This window comes from Arvicanthis niloticus, chromosome 5 (genome assembly GCF_011762505.2).
Source record: "Arvicanthis niloticus isolate mArvNil1 chromosome 5, mArvNil1.pat.X, whole genome shotgun sequence".
In the NCBI taxonomy this organism is placed as follows: Eukaryota; Metazoa; Chordata; class Mammalia; order Rodentia; family Muridae; genus Arvicanthis; species Arvicanthis niloticus.
The window spans coordinates 35,955,874-35,974,391 of NC_047662.1; the positions used below are offsets into that span (position 1 = coordinate 35,955,874).

The window sequence follows — 18,518 nt, forward strand, 5'->3', positions numbered from 1 at the left end:
ACATACATACATATAAGTAAACACCCATACGTATAAAATTTAAAAAAAATAAATAAATCTTTCCAGGGATGGTGAGACATGTCACTGGAGAGACAGAGGCAAGGGGGGAATCTCTGTGAGTTCAAAGTCAGCCTGGTCTACATAGGAGTTCTAGGACTGTTAGGGATACATAGTAAGACTGTCTAAAAATTTTTAAAATACATTTTAAAAGATTATAGTCTGGTGAGAAAGACTTCCTATGCCCAACACACACACACATACACACACACATATACACACACACACACACGCACTCACATGCACACACACATTGTGCTTTGGTTAAACAAGCTCTTTAAGCAATCCCGTTAAGCAATCTTGAGTGGGAATCTTTTTAAACCTAAATCCTGTCCAATTTAGCAGTTTCTCTCCTTGCCTAGGTGTAAGAGCCATAGCAGAATTTCTGGCAAAGTCTAAATCAGAAGAGACCCAAGAGGAAGTGCAGGTTCTGCTGGATGCATTGGTCCATGGTAACCCCAAGTACCAGAACCAAGTTTATAAAGGCCTAATAGCTCTGCTGCCCTGTGGGTCCTCCAAAGCCCAGCAACTGGCCCTGCAGACTCTCAAGACTGCCCAGGTGAGCCACAGCTCTGCTCTGGAGTTGTGATTCTCCTGCACAGACTCAACCTTTCCCAGCAGCACTTCCCACAGACCTAAGAGGCAGAACTCAGCCTTCCACCAGCCAATCAGCTTCACTTCCAAAGGCCAAGGAGGGACATAGAGCTCGTGTCTCCCAGCAGAGTGATTTGTCCTGTTTGTTTAAGGATCAGAAAGATATTGGCAGACTTCAAAGTGGTAGAGACAAGCAACACAGATAACAAGGGAACTGTGGGAAAGATTACAGGCATCCATTTGACAGGAGGAGAAGCACAGGGCTTTCTGTAGGCAGCGTGTAAGTGAAGAGGCCAGATCTCACTGATTGGAAAAGCTTTTTTTTTTTTTTTTTCCTCTTTCTTGGCTTCTGCCCTAGAATGTGAGTGAGGTGGGATTTAGGAGGCATTGTGGCATCATGCCTAGTAAGGAGGGGAATGAACGTGGCTTTGACATGAATAGTTGAAACTCTCACAAGTGCCCCATAGGATGGGCTGGGGTGTGGGGTGGGGTGGGGGGGGGGCAGATGACAAAATAGCCTGAATAGTGGCAATGGGAATGGGTGCAGATGTGACCGAGGTGGGTAGTCATTCCTGAGACAGATGCAGAACCAAGGAAAGACGTCAGAGATACCATCTAGCTTGGGCTTTGCCAGCAGGGTGAGCTGTACAGTACCAAGAATGGATAAAGTCAGGTTGCTCTGGGAGGACTTGGGTTCAGATTCAGTAAGCTGCAGTGGCTCCCTAGTGGCCCTCGGTAACGCTTTGGCCTTTTCAATTCCCAAGAGGTCCTGATTCTTAGCTCAGTTTAAGAACCACTTCCCAGAACTGCTGGAGAGGCCACTGGGCTACAGGAAGGAAAAAGGCCAAAGCTCCAGAGAAAGGCCCAGGATGACGATGTCAGCTTGGCTTTCACATACAGATAACTAACAAGTGAAGCTGAAGTAAATGAAACTCCCCAGACAGGATTCATCATGTCAGGAGGGAAGGAGAAGGGACACCTCCTTCCTAGAGCTGAGCTGAGCCAGTGGGAGGCCACAGACAGACCTGGGTATCCCTACAGTTCCTGCAGTGCCTCCCACAGTGAGCACTTTGGTAGACCCTTGTTTACACGGCTCTGTCCTCTCACTAGCTAGTACAGTGGGATAGGTAAAGTCTGAAGAGGTAAAAGACAGGTTAACCAAAAGGTGAGATTTCAGAGAGAAAGGATTTAGGATCAGGGATGAGTACTTTTCTCCCCCTGTGTCCTCCCTCCCCAAGCCATAGTCACAGACCTCAGTCCTTCCTGCCTCAGTGGGCACCCAGGAGACTCGGTTTAATGACTACAGAGTCAAATCATCCCAAGCCTGGCTGTTTAAGGGGTCCTCCTTTCGCTTCCTGTAGGCCTAAAGAGTCAACACACTTGTGCTCTTCTCTGTCTTGCCAGTCAATCGTTGGAGCGACACACCCCAGCATCGTGGACTGTGTGCTGGCGGTCCTGAGCACAGTGCACCTGGAGGTCCAGTATGAAGGTAGGGAGGCCTCCAGATCACCAAAGGTGGCAGCAAGAGGCAGCTCTCCAAAGTCTCCCTTCATTCACCAAGAGCCTGTTGCTGAGTGTCCAAAATAACCTTGCCAGAGGGAAGAGACCAGTTTAGTATTAGTCAGCAAGTTCCTCAGAAAATAGTGGTCACATTTCATTTGAGCAGTGGTTAGGGCCAGCTAAGTCCAGAGCGCACTCTCATATGCTTCTTGAGTCTGTACTGAAGCCTCTGACTAAGCTACAGTTGTGGCTCTGTGACAGGATGCTCAGCCAGTATGTACAGGTCTGGGTCAGACTTCACTGGGAAAAGGGAAAAAGAAGCCTAGCATGGTGATGTACACGTCTACCCTCAGCAGTTGGGAGGCTGAGACAGGAGAATCTCAAATTCCAACCTGAGCTACATAGTAACTGTCTTGTAGTAAATATTTAATCTCAGCTGAGGTTCTCTATCTCCATTGATCATACAGTTTCCAGATAAAATACACAAAACCTTTATATTTATGATAAGCCCTACATTTAAAGCACTGGAGCCGGGCAGAGATCTACCCTCTAAGCTATTAGAATCTATTTCCCTATCAATAACCCTGAGTTGTAACTAGAAGTGTTAGATCTGGGCTGCTCTTAACTCCAATGGACCAGCCCTCATGGCCACGGTTTGGTGATTCACCTACCCCATGGCATTTTCTCTTCCCTACACATGGTCTCCTGCCTCAGACACCAAGCCTGGGACCTGAAACCCTGCCTACCTCTCTTCCGTCCACCTATATAGTCCGAACAATAGTTTTATGTAAAGGAGCAAGGTCACATGGCATGACTTGGTGTAGACCGAGGACTCTCTTGTCCCTGAGACAACTAGGGCCAGTATCTAGCATTATGAAAACACGTAGTAACAGACCAAACCTCACAACAATGTCTTTCTTGTTTAAAAAAAAAAACAAACAAACAAAAACAAAACAAAACAAAAAAAAACAACCTAACAAACTAACTAATTTGGACACTGATGCCATCCATACATTTTCATCTGCTGAGTCACTCATTTATTGAACTTCCATAGGTCAGTTGTCAGCTGGCTTGAGGGAAGGAAGGCTGGATGTGTGGTGAGGGTTTCTTTTTTTTTTTTTTTTCTTTTCTTTTCTTTTTTCTTTTGAGACTGTGTCTCTTAGGCAGTCTAGGCAAGACTTAGACTAGTCTTAGTCTGGTCTTGAGCTCTCTGTCCTCCAGCAGCTTCCTAAATACTGGGATTACAGGCATGCCCCACCACACTAGGCCAAGTGTGGTCTTGAACTCATGATTTTCTCAAGTCTACCTCCCTACCCTGGGATTGTGAGCCCATTCCACTGCTGTGACCTCAGTGGCTGGGTCCTAGAAACCCAACTTGGGCAACGAGAGAATGAAGAAAGATCAGACAGACAGATGGGAACACACACACACACACACACACACACAGACACACGGAAGAGCACTCTAAGAGAGAGCACCAGCCACAGAGCTTAGTTCATACATTATTGATTCCAAGAGGCGAGTGTACTGTGCTCAGCTGAAAAGGAGGCCATAGGACTCTCCCCAGGGGAATAGGCTGCAAACATCTGGGAGGAGGAAGCCAAGATTGATAGTTTCTGGATACACTGAATAATTTGGATATGTTATTCACCATGAATGGCTTTTTCCTTAATTTTCATTTTTGAAAATGTTGTTTTAAAATTATAATTATTCTGACTTCTAAGGCTTTTTTTTTGGGGGGGCCCATTCTACTTAATTTTTATATCTGAAGAAAGTCTAGGTCTTGGGGCTAATCCAAGGGGCTGAAGTATTTGGAGGTACCCTCAGCCAGGACCATCAACTGCGTGGCTGCTGTGTAGACACTTGGCTTCTCATAGCTTGGTGGCTGGGTCAAAAATAATAATAATAATAATAATGCATCCGAGAACATCCAGTGTGAAGCTGCATGGCCTTTTGTGGCCAAGCCTCTTAAAAAGCACACACTGTGTCTTGTTAAAAATCACAGGACCCAGCAGAATGGTGATGTACATCTTTAATCCCAGCACTCAGGAGGCAGAGACAGGATCTCTGAGTTTGAGGCTAGCCTGGTCTACAGAACAAATTCCAGGACAGCTGGGGCTACACAGAGAAATCCTGTCTCAAAAACAAACAAACAAACAAACAAAAATAAAGAATTCACAGGACTACACAGTTGCCACATCTTAATGAGAAGAAGGCCAAATAATATCGTGGCCAGTTCTTAAAACCACTGCAGAAGCGGGTGCTGTATCTGGGTAGTACATGTGGGTAGCACTCTATGGGCAGATAAAATGGGCTCCTCTCCCCTTTCTTGTTCAGTTGCTCAATTTAAAAAATAAAATAAGGGCTGGGGAAATTTCTCAGTGCTTAAGAGCACTGACTGCTCTTCCAGAGGTCCTGAGTTCAATTCTCAGCAAGCACATTGTGGCTCACAATCATCTGTAGTGGGAGCTAATGCCCTCTTCTGGTGCACAGCTATACATGCAGATAGAGCATTTGTACATTAAATAAATAAATCTTTTTAAAAATAAAGTTTTGGGGGCACATGTATGCTCCTTCTTGTGGGTGCTGCCCACAGAGGACACAAGAAGACAGTGGGTCCTCTGGAGCTGCAGTTACGGGCAGTTGTGAGCCAGCCAATGTGAAGGCTGGAGCTGAATTCCAGTTTTCTGTAAGAGCAACAAGAGCTCTCAACTGCTGAGCCATCTGAGCAGCCCCTGGTTTTCAGTACGTTAATGCAGTTTTCACAAGCGTGCAAGGTTTGAGTGTGGGTGCCCCTGGAGGATGGGAGGGACAGCTGCCTTCTTTAACCTCCCCAGGAGCTCCTGGCACCTGCTCCTGCCCCCTTTACCCAGGAGGAGAAACAACGGGAAGATGCGAGGCCTGTGCTCATCAACACCCCAGGGCTTTTTATCATACTGCAGACTTGAGAATTTCTCTTAATGATCATCCCATTTAAGCTGAGCCAAAACCAGAACTAACAGAGGACTTCTCCAAAGTGGCCCTGCCTGGAATTTATCTCCATTTATAACTGCTCTGAAGTGAAAAATGACATTTTCCTCTCAGGAAGGATTGCCATTCCAGGAACTGGTGGCAAGCAGGGACTTATCAGAACTAGCTAGCAGTTTAAAGGGATAAAAGCAGCCATTCATTGTGTCCCTTCCCTAGAGTGGAGAAGCTAGAGAGGCCAAGGCCCACAAGCTTGAGGCCAGCCTCCTGAGCTAGATAGTGAGCCCCTGTCTCCAAAACCCAGAGCTGGTGGGATGACTTGTGAGCAAAGGCACATGCCTCCAAGCTTGTCGGCCTGAGCTCAATCCCCAGGATGCATGTGGAAAAAAAGAACTGACTCCCACAAGATGTCCTGTGACCTCCACAGGAGCACTGTGGCATGTGTACATGCATACAAACACACACGCATGCACACACACACACACATGCACATTAAATTTAAACAATTTTTTGTTGTTGTTGTTTGTGACAGGGTTTCTCTGTGTAGCCCTGGCTGTCCTGAAACTCTCTCTGTAGACCAGGCTGGCCTCGAACTCAGAAATCCGCCTGCCTCTGCCTCCCTATTGCTGAGATCAGAGGTGTGCGCCACCACCGCCCAGCAATATTATTTCATTTTATTTTACTTTAGGAGACATAGTGTCTCACTGTGTAGTCCTACTGGCCTGGAACTCACACAGCCTGTCTGTCTTTGCTTCTCAAGTGCTGGGATTAAAGGTATGTGTCACACACCTACTTAAATGTAAGAGTAATTATTATTTTATGGAGATGAGTGTCTTGCCTGCATGTATGTCTGCTACCTGTGAAAGCCAGAAGAGGGCATTAGATTCCCTTGGTGCTGGAGTTACAGATGGTTGTTAGTTGCCATGTGGATGCTGGGAATTGAACCTGGGTCTTCCAGAAGATCAGCTAGTGCTCTTAACAGCTGAGCCATCTCTTCAGTGCCATAAATAAATAAATAAATAAATAAATAAAATGACGCAGCGGTGGCCTGTTTCCTAAGCAATGCAAAAAAGAAAAGAAGGAAGGAAGAAGGAAGGAAGGAAGAAGGAAAGAGAGAGGGGAAAGAGAAAGAGAGAGAGAGAGAGAGAGAGAGAGAGAGAGAGAGAAAGGATACTTGCCTTTAATCCCATCATTCAGGGGACAGAGGCAGGTGGGTCGCTATGAGTTTGAAGCCAGCCTGTTCTACCTTGTAAGCTCGAGGACAGCTAGGGCTACATGGAATGTCCTTGTTTAAAAAACAAAACAGAAAGCCGGCCGGTGGTGGCGCACGCCTTTGATCCCAGCACACAGGAGGCAGAGGCAGGTGGATCTCTGTGAGTTCAAGGCCAGCCTGGTCTACAGAGTGAGTTCCAGGACAGCCAGGGCTACACAGAGAAACCCTGTCTCAAAAACAAAACAAAAACAAAAAATGAAAGAAAGAAAGAAAGAAAGAAAGAAAGAAAGAAAGAAAGGAAGGAAGAAAGCAGCAAAGAACCAATAAATTTGTTAGAATCTTTTACAAATAAACTATGAATTGTTTCCTTAGGGACATAAGCATCACAACGTATCACTTGGTAAGGAGCACACTAATCCACTGGGACTTATGTTGTCAGATGCACGCTGGCCAAAAATCATTTGGCCAAAAGATCAACTTGCTGAATGACAATTCACCAAATCACTGATTTACTGACAATCTGTGTCCTTCAAATATTTGAAAATGGCTTAGCAATTCATATTAGCACCATTAGTGGGGCCAAGAGAGTTGGCAGAAACCATATCCTCCAAATTCTGAGGGCCTCTTCCCCAGCACCCCCTTTCTGCCCCATGCTGTCTCTTTGTCCATGTCTTTGGCCCTGCCGACCTCACACCAGCTTCTCAAGAATGGGCAATCAGAGCCATGCAGATGGTTACCTCTTCCTGACCTTTGTCCCAGGCCACCAAACAAAGCAGAGACAAATGATCCCTTACAACGCTGCCACAAAGGAAAAGTGAAAGCTGTTCATTTGAATTTTTGCATAAACCTACAAAAACCATTAAATCCATCTGTATACTAGGGATCTATTTCTGCATTAAAAATCATCTCTAAAATGTAGCAGTTAGAGACAAAGCTCTCACTATGTAGCCCAGGCTGACCTCAAACTGCTAACCCTATCGCCCCCAGCCTCCAGAGTGCTGGGGCTACAGACATGGGCTAGTGAGCTTTTACTGTACCATAGTGTTTGTGATTTAGGAATCTGACAACAGCTTAACCAAGTGCTTAATGTCCCCATACCACCACCCCTTTTCAGTCTTTTTTTGTAACCCAGGGTGCTGGGATTATAGGTGTGTACCACCATACCCAGCTCTGACTTGGGATATTTTGTGAGGTTTCCAGGTCAAGATATCAGCCAGGCTGCTGTCATCTAGGGCTATAATACCAACACTTGGAAGGCAGAAGCAGTTGGATCTCTATGAATTCAGGGCCAGCTTCATCTAGAAATGAAGTTCCAAGACAGCTGAGAGAGAAGAGGAAGAGGGAGGGAGGGAGGGAGGGAGGGAGGGAGAGGAAAGAGGAGGAGAGGAGAGAGAAAGGAGAGAGAGGAGAGGAAAAAGAAGAGAGGGGTGACAGGGAGAGAAGAGAGAGATCCAAGGGCCAGGAAAATGGTTCAGCAGGTAAAGATTCTTGCCTGCAAGTCTGATGATCTGAATTTGGTCCATAGGACCTACATGGAGGAAGAAAAGAACTGACCCCTCTGACCTCCACAGGTACACTGTGGCTGGTGTGCATTTACCCATATGCATACACATTCACACGTGCTAAACAAATAACTAAAGATGAAAACAACTCTTATACCTGCATGCTGCTTTTGCTAGATCCTGTCAGCAATGTAGGTTCCATCCTTAAAAAAAAAAAAAAAAACCCATACTGAAATGTCAGTGGGGCCATCCAGGGTAGGGCCATCCAGGAGGCTCAGCTGATAAGAGCATTTGCTGCCAAACCTGATGGCCTGAGTTCAATTCCCCAAAGGCACATGAATAGAGGAGAGGACTGACTTCACAAAGTACCCTCTGAGTCCAACACACATGCTGTAGCACATATTTAGTGTACAAGCACGTATGTGTGTGTACATGTGTGTGTGAGCACATGAGTGTGAGAGTTCAAGAGTCAAGGTGGGGCATGGCAACAAGCATCCTTCCCAGAGTCTTCTCACAAGCTCCAAAACCTACTACTTTTTACAAGTGCATCATACACATCATACACAGCATTGAAGCTGTGACACTTCTTAGCATTTAAAGAGTTGTATTATTCAGTTATCCAGGGTCAAGGTAGATAGAAACCCCAAGGCAGACTTGTTTCCAGTTACCCTGTTTTCCTGGGCCCTTGGGTATCTGTGCCTCACCCTTACCTGGAAGCATCCTCCCCTTTATAGACTGTGATGTTTGACTCAGGTCTTAGAAGGAGCTCACACCCTCAGTGCACAGGCTGGTTGAACTGGATAAGACTTGCTCAGTAGAGGAAGCTGGAGAGATGACTCGGTAGTTAAGAACACTTGCTGCTCTTGCAGGGGACCCAAGCTGGGTCCCACATGCAACACACAACGATACCCGATGTACTTGCATACATAAAGGCAAAGCACTCAAACTCATAGAATAAAAATAAATTAAAAACAAAAACAAGAAGGCTTGCTCTCTTGGTTTGGGTTTCCATCGCTGTGAAGAGACACCATGACCTTCTTATAAAGGAAAGCATTGCCAGCCTGGTCTACAGAGAGTTCCAGGACAGCCAGGGCTACACAGAGAAACCCTGTCTCAAAAAACAAAAAATAAAATAAATAAAAAATAAATAAAGGAAAGCATTTAATTGGGCCTGGTTTACAGTTTCAGAGGTTCAGTCCATTATCATCATGACAGGAAGCATGGCAGACATGGTGCTGGAGAAAGAAACTGAGAGAGAGTTCTACATCTCCATAAACAGGCAGCAGCAGGAGACTGTGTGCCACACTGGGTGGAGCTTGGTAGGAGACCTCAAAGCCTACCCTCACAGTGACATGCTTCCTCCAACAAGACCACACCTACTCCAACAAGGCCACACCTCCTAGTAGATTCTGTATGGGCCAGGTATTCACACACACAAATCTCTGGGGGGCCACTCCTACTCAAACCACCACACTTGCCTAGAAGAGCAGATAGCAGATAACTGGGATGCAGGGTCACACCTGTAATACTAGCACTCGAGAGGTAGAGACAGGATGAACAGGATGAAAATCATAAGTTCGAAGCCAGCCTAAGCTACAAAGTAAGACCCTGTCTTCAAACAAACTGGTAAAATCGGTAATTCAAGGTCATCCTTAGCTACTTAGCAAACTTGAGTATAGTCTAGCTACAGAAGAGAGAGAGAGCACAGAGAGAGACAGAGAGAGGAGAGAGAGAACATGTCACCACAACCCTGGCTCACCAGCACATATACCACATCCATAGCTCATAATGTTTATACTTTATTCATTTTCTTTATTGTTTAAAAATAACAACAAGCTGGGCTTGATGGCACAACTTTAGTCCCAGCACTCAGGAGGCAGAGACAGGAGGAGGATCTCCGTGAGTTCTAGAACAGCATACTCAATGTAGCAAGCTCCAGGACAACAAGGACTATAGAAAGAGACTTTGTCTCAAATAAGTAAGAAAACAAACAAACAAACAATACTGATAATATATTTTTTGTTTGTATCTTGGAGACAGATTCTTACTGCATTATCCAAGATAGCCTTGATCTCCAGCACTTAAGTAACCTACTTGTCTCTGCCTCCTGCTTCTCTCAGTTGAGTCTATGGGCTTATAACATCTTGCTAGACTTTAAAGTTGTGTGTGTGTGTGTGTGTGTGTGTGTGTGTGTGTGTGTCTGTGTGTCTGTGTGTGTGTCTGTGTCTGTGTGTGTGTGTGTGTGTGTCTGTGTGTCTATGTCTGTGTCTGTGTCTGTCTGTGTGTGTTGCACACATGTGCCTGGAGGTCAGAAGATGACATCAGAGGTCTTCCTTAGCCACTCTGTTTATATATGGAGGTCTCTAGCTGAACCTGGAGCTCACCAGTGTGATGAGCTGTACTAACCACTAACCAGCTTGCCTCTGGCCTCTCTCTCTCTCTCTCTCTCTCTCTCTCTCTCTCTCTCTCGTTCCCTCTGGCTAAGAGTACAATCCAGCCACAGTGCTAGCCCAGTGTTTACATGGGTGCTGGGGACGTGAACTCAGTTCTCAAGCTTGCTTTAACTGCTGAACCTCTCCTGCCCTTTATTGCATTTATTTATTTATTTATTTATTTATTTATTTATTTATTTATTGGGACGGGGGTGTGCATGCCACAGGGATGTTCCCATGTGCCTTCCGGTCGGAGGGCAATAGCAGAACTTGTCTCTTTCCTCCATGCATTCTTGGGATCTTACTCAGTTGATCAGACTTGGTTCCAAGTGCCTTTGTCCACTGAACCATCTCATCAGCCCTCCCCAGCTCTTAAAAAAACAATTCTCTGAAAGTATTTTTTATCTGGGCATGGTGGCATGTCTCTGGAATCAAGACGATGGCAGCTGTAGCAGGAGGACTGCCACAAAATGAAGGCCAGTTTGATCTAACAGTGAAGACTCTGTGACTAATAATTAATTAATCCATCTATTTTTAGTGTTTCAGCATTGGTCTTTGAATACGGTGTAATTAAAAATGTACGAGTTAATCTATTTTTAGTGCTTCAACATTAGTATTTGAATAGGATGTAGTTAAAAGTGCAGCAGAATCAGAAAGCATGTGACGGACTGGTCAAGTACAGCCTGCCAACGATATTCTGCTGGCAAAGAAAGAAAATTTATGCTGAAGCGTGCTTCCTCTGTGCAGCCAGAAGGTGGCAGTCTTGTCCAGAAGTGCACAGTAAACTGGAGCCTTGGTTTCCCAAGGCTCTAGGAGCAAAGATTCCTCTACTGTCTCAGACATAGGTGGGTGGGCACCTTGGAAGTGGCTGCATGTGAACACAAGCTTTAGATTTAGTCTGTTTGCTGTAAAGACGTGATCATCTTAATCTGTAAAATGATTTATAGACAGATTAACAGAAGAAAAAAATCTTACTTCCTAAACACGACTCTCCAGAGTATGAGGAAAAAGGGAGGTGCTGGTTAACTGAACTTTCTGTAGAGTTAAACAAAGGCATACAGGCTTCCGGTTGTGTGGATGCACAGGAAGGCTGTGGGGAGAAGGCAGAAAACAAGGATCTCCGGTTACACAAAGTCCCCAATCAAGAACCACCTGTGATGCTCTCTGTCTGGGCGAGTGTCAGACCCCAACCTCTTCTTCCATGAAAAGATCTTCCCTAAGCAAAAAAGAGAATATGTCAGAGAAGAGCCTGTGCACAGCCACCGGCTGCCTAGTACAGGTTTCCTTCATGATGTCAGCCCCTTTTACAGAAGAGCAGCCTTCCAGACCTGGTCCCATCTAGAAGAGCCATGCAGCTTCTCTAATAACCAGCCCTAATGCTGGGCATGGGTAGTCCCAGCACTCAGCAGGCAGAGATAGGTGGATCTCTATGAGTCCAAGGCCAGCCTGGACTACATACTTCTAGGCTATCTGGGACTATGTAAAGAGATCTTGTCTCAAAAAACAATAGCAAAAAAATAAAAAATAAAAAATTCTAAAATGCCAAACATACACACACACACCTGGAATGGAACATTTTACTCTCCCCACACACATGGGATAGTCAAGGTTCTCAAGTGCTGGGCCACTTGCTTTGTTCCTTTGTTTTGTTTCGAGACAGGGTTTCTCTATGTAGCCCTGTCTGTCCTGGAACTCGCTCTGTAGACCAGGCTGGTTTTGAACTCAGAGATCTCCCTGCCTCTGCCTTCCGAGAACTGGAATCAAAGGCATGTGCCACTGCTGACTTTGGTTACTCAGCCATTTCTAAGGCCCTTCTGCCACAGGAACATTAACCCTGCTGTTGAAGCTTTCCTGCTCATTGGCTCTCTGAGAAGGCCACTTGCTCTCAACTTCTTCATCTGTTCAGAGGGATCAGAGGGATGGATGAGGCATTCTGGTGCAGACAAGGATCATTTGTTTGCTTTGTTTGTTTGTTTGTTTTTAACAGGGTGTTAGAAAGCTTAGACTGGCCTCAAGCTCTCTACAAAGTAAACAGTGACCCTCCAGCTCCCAACTATCACTCTTACAGGCAGGTGTTATCTCACTCAGCTTCAGACTGTGGACTCTATACTCTATAGTTACTCTCTGGATTTGAAGGATGACTCTTTCCTCTTGAACTAAGTGTCCATGGCAGGTGACATCCACCTTACATCTGCTGAGCACTGCCACCTCTATTTCCTCAGCACTGGTCCTGCAGCAAGCACATGCTCCATCCGGATTGGCCAAGGGGTGGGGATGAGTCCGCAGAGAGGCTGGTGAGCAGGGGCCTGCTTCTTTCTCTTTTGGGTATAATCAGTAACAGCTGTGAATTTTTAAAAACACAGTCAGAAATGAATGGTGAGAAAATCTTCATTTGTCCCAGGAGCTGCAAGCACTATAGTTACATAATCAAAGAAAGATGGAGCATTCAGTGTAAAGTGGGTTGGCGGAAGTAGATGTTCACCTCCTGGGACATCTGACGATGTCGCAGAACCTGCTGCTCTCAGCCAGGAATTTATCATAAACGTATCTTCTTGCACACTTTTCCACCCAGTACTTCTCTTCACATCTCAGGCATAGACATAGTCCCCAGGGTGCCCTGCATCGCTGTGGCATCGTGTTATAGCTGACAAAGTGACACACGGTCAGATAAAAGGAGTCAAAGCATCAGATCCAAATGCAGCCACATCGACACCGCAGCAGAGCGAGTAAAACACACTTGAGAGTTTGGGGCTCTGGCCGCTGCGCACAATGGCTGCCGAGCACTTAGAGGCTATTATTTTGTTTACATAAAGTTTGGGAGATGCCAAAGAGGCTCCAAGTGCTCTGCATTACCTCAGGCCTGGGCCCTGTCCCTGTACAATATTGTTAAATCTATGATTCCAGGTTAGAACATTAATAAGATGGGCATACCAATGCAGTCTTTTGTCCCAGCACTCGGAAGGCAGAGGCAGGAGGATCTCTGTGAATTCAGAGCCAGTCTGGTCTACATAACAAGTTCCTGTCCATCCAGGGCTACATAGCCTAGGCCCCCATCCACTATAGTAACAACAACAACCACTACAGTAACAACAAGAGTCATGTCTGAGCATCAGGAAGTGTCAGGAGCTGGACGTCAGGATTGATTCTGAGGGCAGCCTGGAGGGCCTCTAAGAAACATACAACCCAGAGAAGTGACCAGCAGAACCAAGAGGACAATGGGTGGCTGTTATCACTGTCGTCCTGACTTGGTTTCTGTTCGTTCAGAGTCTGACTGTGTAGCCTCAATTTGACAGGAATAAGCTATATAGTGCTATTGTCAATCTCAACACTACTGCCTCTGCCTTCCTCAGCCTCCCAAGTGCTTAGAGTACAAGCCTGTTCCGCCATGCTGAGCCGCACTAGAAGTGTTTCTCATTTTTTGTTTTGTTTTATTGATTTGTTGATAGACAGATAGATAGATAGATAGATAGATAGATAGATAGATAGGGTCTTGATCTACCTAAAGTCTAAACCATCCTCAAATTCAAAATCCTCTTACCTCAGCATCTGGACTACAGAAACTACAGGCATTTCCCTATAGGAAGTGTTTGTGGAGGAAGCAGATGTAACCACCATTCCTGGCTATTTGTTTTTTTTTTTCTTTAATGACCTCAAACTCCTGCCTACACTTTTCAAGTGCTAGAATTTCAAGTATGCAAGGGGATGGGGTAGGGAAGTAGGGGGTAGGGAGTGGGGGAGTAGGGGGGTGGCTTTGTGCCACGGTGAGCCTGCAAAGGTCAGAGGGAAGTTTGGTGGAGTCGCTTCTCTCCTCCTATCTTTATCTGGTTTCTGAGGGTCGATCTCAGGGCATTAATGTAAGGTGAGGAGTCTCAAAAAACAAAAGACCCAGCTCAGGCCTGAGGCTGTAGCTAAATGTTTGCCTAGAATGTAGGAGGCCCTGAGTTTGATCCATAGGGATTAAATTTTTAAAAAGTAAATGTAGTCTGTCCTAGCCCAGCCCTTTCCTCCTCTGTCACACCTGAACTACTTCAAGCTAAAGGCAGCTCGTTTCTGTGGACCTCAACTCTCCAGCTCTGACCTCTGGGCCATTCTTGATGGGCTCAGCATCCCCTTCCTACTCTGACTCCTACTCTCACTGGTATTTAATCTTGGGCAGAAGGGCAGGAAGGAAGTGTAACCTTCCCCATAAGGCCTTACCCAGTGCTGAGCAGCAGAAGGTACTAGGAGTGGTGACAGAGACAGCAAGGTGAAAGGTATGGTGGGTTTGGAAGGGCACAGGGCCTCTCCAGCATCTCTCTCCTTCTCCAGCCATCGAGCTGATAAAGGACCTGATCCACTACGACGTGCGCTTGCCTCTTCTCAAGGGCCTCGTGGCCCTGCTCATACCACCAGTCAAGGAGACATCCAAACTGCAGGCCAGGATCTTCAGTGGTAGGACTCCTCTATGGGACTGCCCCCAGAAACGGGAAAGGCTTCCTGGCTGATGGTCCCTCATTTCTTCAGACTCTTCGATTCTCCAGATCACCAACCAGCTACCAGTGTTCCTGCAACAGGCTGCAGCTGCCAAGACCATTGGGTAGGGCTGCAGAGGGAGTGGGTGACTGCAGCAAGCCAAGCTGGACAATGCAAGCCTCCTGCATGCTAGGATTAAAGGCCTGTGTCACCATTCCTAGCTCATTCATATATATAATTATAATATATAATATATATGTGATAAGATATTTAATATATTATATATTAAAGATATTTAATACATTATATATATATATATATTAAAGATACAGGGTGGACATGCACCACCACTCAGGAGGCAGAAGCCAGTGGATCTCTGTGAGGTTAAGACCAGCCTGGTTTACACAGAGAGTTTCAGGACGGTCAGGGCTACATAGTGAGACCCAGTCTAAAAAAAAAAAAGAAAGAAACATACAGTAGTGTGGGTATGGACTTCTCAAGAAAGAATTGTAGCTTACTGATTGTGTGTGTGTGTGAGAGAGAGAGACAGAGACAGACAGAGAGAGAGACACACACATACACACACAGAGAGAGAGAGAGAGAGAGAGAGAGAGAGAGAGAGAGAGAGAGAGAGAGAGAGAGTTTCTTTATAACATAAAGTCTATGTTGCCCAGGCTGGTCTGGAACTCTCTACATAGACCAAAAAGGCCTGGAACCCACAGAAATCCACCTGCCTCCACCTCTGCCTCCTGAATTCTGGGATTAAATGCATGGGCCACTAATCCTACCTCTGCTGGAATTCTTGTTTCTCAGCTGGATAGAGGCTTCGAACTTGGGGTTGAGAGGCTCTTTTTCCTTCCTATGTCCCCACAGTTGTTTCTGTCTTTTCTCCTACCCACAAGGATCCTGGCACGCAACGACTTGAACTTGGCAAAGGAGCTGTTGCACCTGCGTGTGGTCCATGGCCTGATGTCGGCCATGGGTAACACTGACCACAGCAATAGCCAGAGGCTGGCCAGCCTCACACTGGAGGTATGAGGGCTGGGGTGGGGCATGTGGCAGACTGCAGGACATGGGCAGTCAAGTCTGCAGATCCCTACACTGTCCTGCCACCCCACCCACCCTCTGCCGCAGTACTTTGTGCAAATGTTCCCACTGGTGGAGGAACACGTCCGCAAGTCCATGGGGGAAGAACTCTACCAGCTCTTCCTTGTAAGTACTTCCGTTCCCACCATCCTCAACAGATGCCCAGGACAGAACAGTGTCCCTGTGCACAGCATCAATCAAGTCTCCTGACACCCTTGGACACCCCTTACACTGTCTTCTTGTCCCTTACCTGCCCTAGCTAGTAAGCTGGAAGCAGGACCTCTCTGCCTAAGCAGCTCTGCTCGCAGTAACACTTCCTCCCTAGCCTACCTCCAGGGGCACACTGCTCTGGTGCCCAGCCAGGCTCCTGCTGCTTCTATCCCCAGAGCGATGCCGAGATCTTGTACACAAAAATAGATAGCATTCAAGCGGACATCTTGGCAGCCAACAAAGTCAATGTTACCAGAGGTGAGCAGCGGGTGGGGGGATCCAGAGCCCAGTCAGGACCAGCAATCAGGCTCACACTGGCCTTTGCTGCCTGCAGTATTAGACAGCTGCGACTGCATCAACAACAGCTCCATCAGCTTCTTCACGGGCTCAGATGATTCGAATCAGACGGGACTCACCAGCGACTTTGAGAAGCTTCATTCAGAATCCAAGGAGTGACAGAACTCCCCCCCCCGCCCCCCCCGCCCCCCCCCCCGCCGTGGCAAACCAGGAAGGCCAAGGTTGTGCCTCATGGAAGCCGGCCTGCCACGAGGGTGGCATTGAGGACGGTGCCATTTGGCCCTGGGTGGGAAGCTGAGTATTAAAAAATGCAGTGGGGAAGTGGGAAGCTATTTGCAGAAGGGTCTAATAAAGAGTCTTGATGTTATCTGAACTGTGTGGTATGAGCAGAAAGGAGATCTCTGAGAGCTGCATAATAGGGTTGAGTGCTCCTACTTATCCAAAGCAGGTCCCGGGGTCGCCAAGTCTCTGGAAGGGCTCCAGGGCACACTGTGGCCTTAATAGAGGCCCCACCCCCTCTTGATCCTCTAAGGCAATGGTTCTCAACCTTCCTAACACTGCGACTGACTCTTTAATACAGTTTCTCATGCTATGATGACCTCAACCATAAAGTTATTTTTATTGCTATTCCACAACTGTAATTTGTTACTGTTACCAACCATAATATAAGTATCTCTGTTTTTCATAGTTGTAGGCTACCCCTGTGAAAGGGTTGGCAACCCCAAGGGGTCGTGACCCACAGGTTGAGAAACATCGCTCTAAGCCCCCATATTTCTTTCTCTCTCTCTCTCTCTCTCTCTCTCTCTCTCTCTCTCTCACACACACACACACACACACACACACACACACACACACACACACACACATTTCTCTTCTACCCTTTGCTTTGCTTCTGTTCCCTGTTCCCTCAACCCCTTGTTTGCAGACACGTTTAGTTCTCATTGTGTCTTTAACAACTCCAGATACAAACACCTTTCCCAGCTCTCTTGCCTGCCGCTCGTTCTTCTTGTAACTCAATACCAAAGTGTTTCTTGAAATCTCTCTCTTTTTTTTTCTTTCCCCCTTCCCTTCTCCCTCTCCAACTCCGCTCCTTCGGCCCTTGAAGTCTCTTGTTAATCTTCATCTCTCTAACCATCTGCTGAACTCCCAAGTACCTCAGCTGAGCCGTCCACATTCCTGTTCCTCCCACTCCCACCCCTAGTCTCTTGTGTGGTACCACGGCCCAAGCCCGGGGCTTCATAGGTGCTATGTAAATGTTCTATCACTGAACCGTAACCCCAGACCATTTCTATTTTTTATTTTTGAGGTAAAAATATAATAAACCCAAGTTACCTAGATCTCCTGACAACAGGAATTACAGGCCTGTGTTACCAGCCCCAACTAACTTCGATTTCATGTTTCAGTTTTGATTTTGTTTGAGCTCTCTTGCTCTCCCGGTTGCTCTGACTGTTTTGTTGGTGATTCTGTTGGTTTTGGTTTGGGTTGTGTTTGTTACTGTTAGATTTTGCCCGGGTTGTTTGGTTTGTTACTGTTTCTTATTTAAAAAAAAAATAAAAAAAATAAAAAAAAAAACAGCAAAATGAGAGGTTGTAAGAATGAAGCCCAAAAATGTTTCTTCACTTTCGTTGGGTTTTTATTCTCAAAAGAGTTTTGCTGTCTTTCTTTTTTTGTTTCTCCCCCATCAATATAAAGTAAATACACTCACCCACAGTAAAAAGGCTCAGCAATTGGATTAACCATACTTGTTTCTAAGTTAAAGGATAGACACTCTTTCTTTAACAAATGTTATTAGCCCTGTAAAAACAGGCCTCAAAAAATTGAGTAAAGACTCAGAGTTGTTCCTCTCCACGGAAATCTTTAGTAAAAGGCGAAAGATTTATACGATCTGAAGAGAAACCAGAGTATAACGTGAAAGTGCTGCACCTACTTCTCACCTGACTGTACACCCTAAATAACCGATGGTAACTTGTTCCTCAAAAGTACACAAGACTTCTGCTTTAGTCTCACTTAAATCTGTTAAGGTCGTAACATTATGAAGGAAAACAAGATAGAACAAAGAAACAAGCAGTTTCTGGTCTTAAATCCAGCAATGACCTCTCTGCAGTGCATTGTGGGTATGTAAATGAGGCCAAGTCGCCACGGTCCGGCCTCTTAAAATACCTTAGATTCCTCCCCCTAACTCCTCCACCCCCCGCTGTAAAGTGTGGG

General features: G+C 46.1%; 1 protein-coding gene and 1 non-coding gene across 3 annotated transcripts in view; one reads left to right on the forward strand and one right to left on the reverse strand.

Annotated features, from left to right (window-relative positions):
• Armh1 (armadillo like helical domain containing 1) overlaps positions 1-17,172 on the forward strand; it is a 40,611-nt gene extending 23,439 nt beyond the window's left edge. The window contains exons 5-12 of one of the 2 annotated variants that reach the window (XM_076934362.1): positions 420-616; positions 2,056-2,140; positions 14,574-14,696; positions 14,769-14,841; positions 15,620-15,749; positions 15,852-15,929; positions 16,190-16,271; positions 16,348-17,172. In XM_076934362.1, the coding sequence (XP_076790477.1) occupies positions 420-616; positions 2,056-2,140; positions 14,574-14,696; positions 14,769-14,841; positions 15,620-15,749; positions 15,852-15,929; positions 16,190-16,271; positions 16,348-16,469 (890 nt within the window). In that variant the 3' untranslated portion in view covers positions 16,470-17,172. The remainder of the gene's footprint in view (positions 1-419; positions 617-2,055; positions 2,141-14,573; positions 14,697-14,768; positions 14,842-15,619; positions 15,750-15,851; positions 15,930-16,189; positions 16,272-16,347) is intronic. The other variant, XM_076934363.1, reaches the window with a different exon arrangement.
• Positions 17,173-18,100: 928 nt separating this feature from the next.
• Positions 18,101-18,215, reverse strand: LOC117709763 (U5 spliceosomal RNA). Its single transcript, XR_004606982.1, has one exon. It is a non-coding gene; the product is annotated as a U5 spliceosomal RNA (small nuclear RNA).
• Positions 18,216-18,518: the final 303 nt, after the last annotated feature.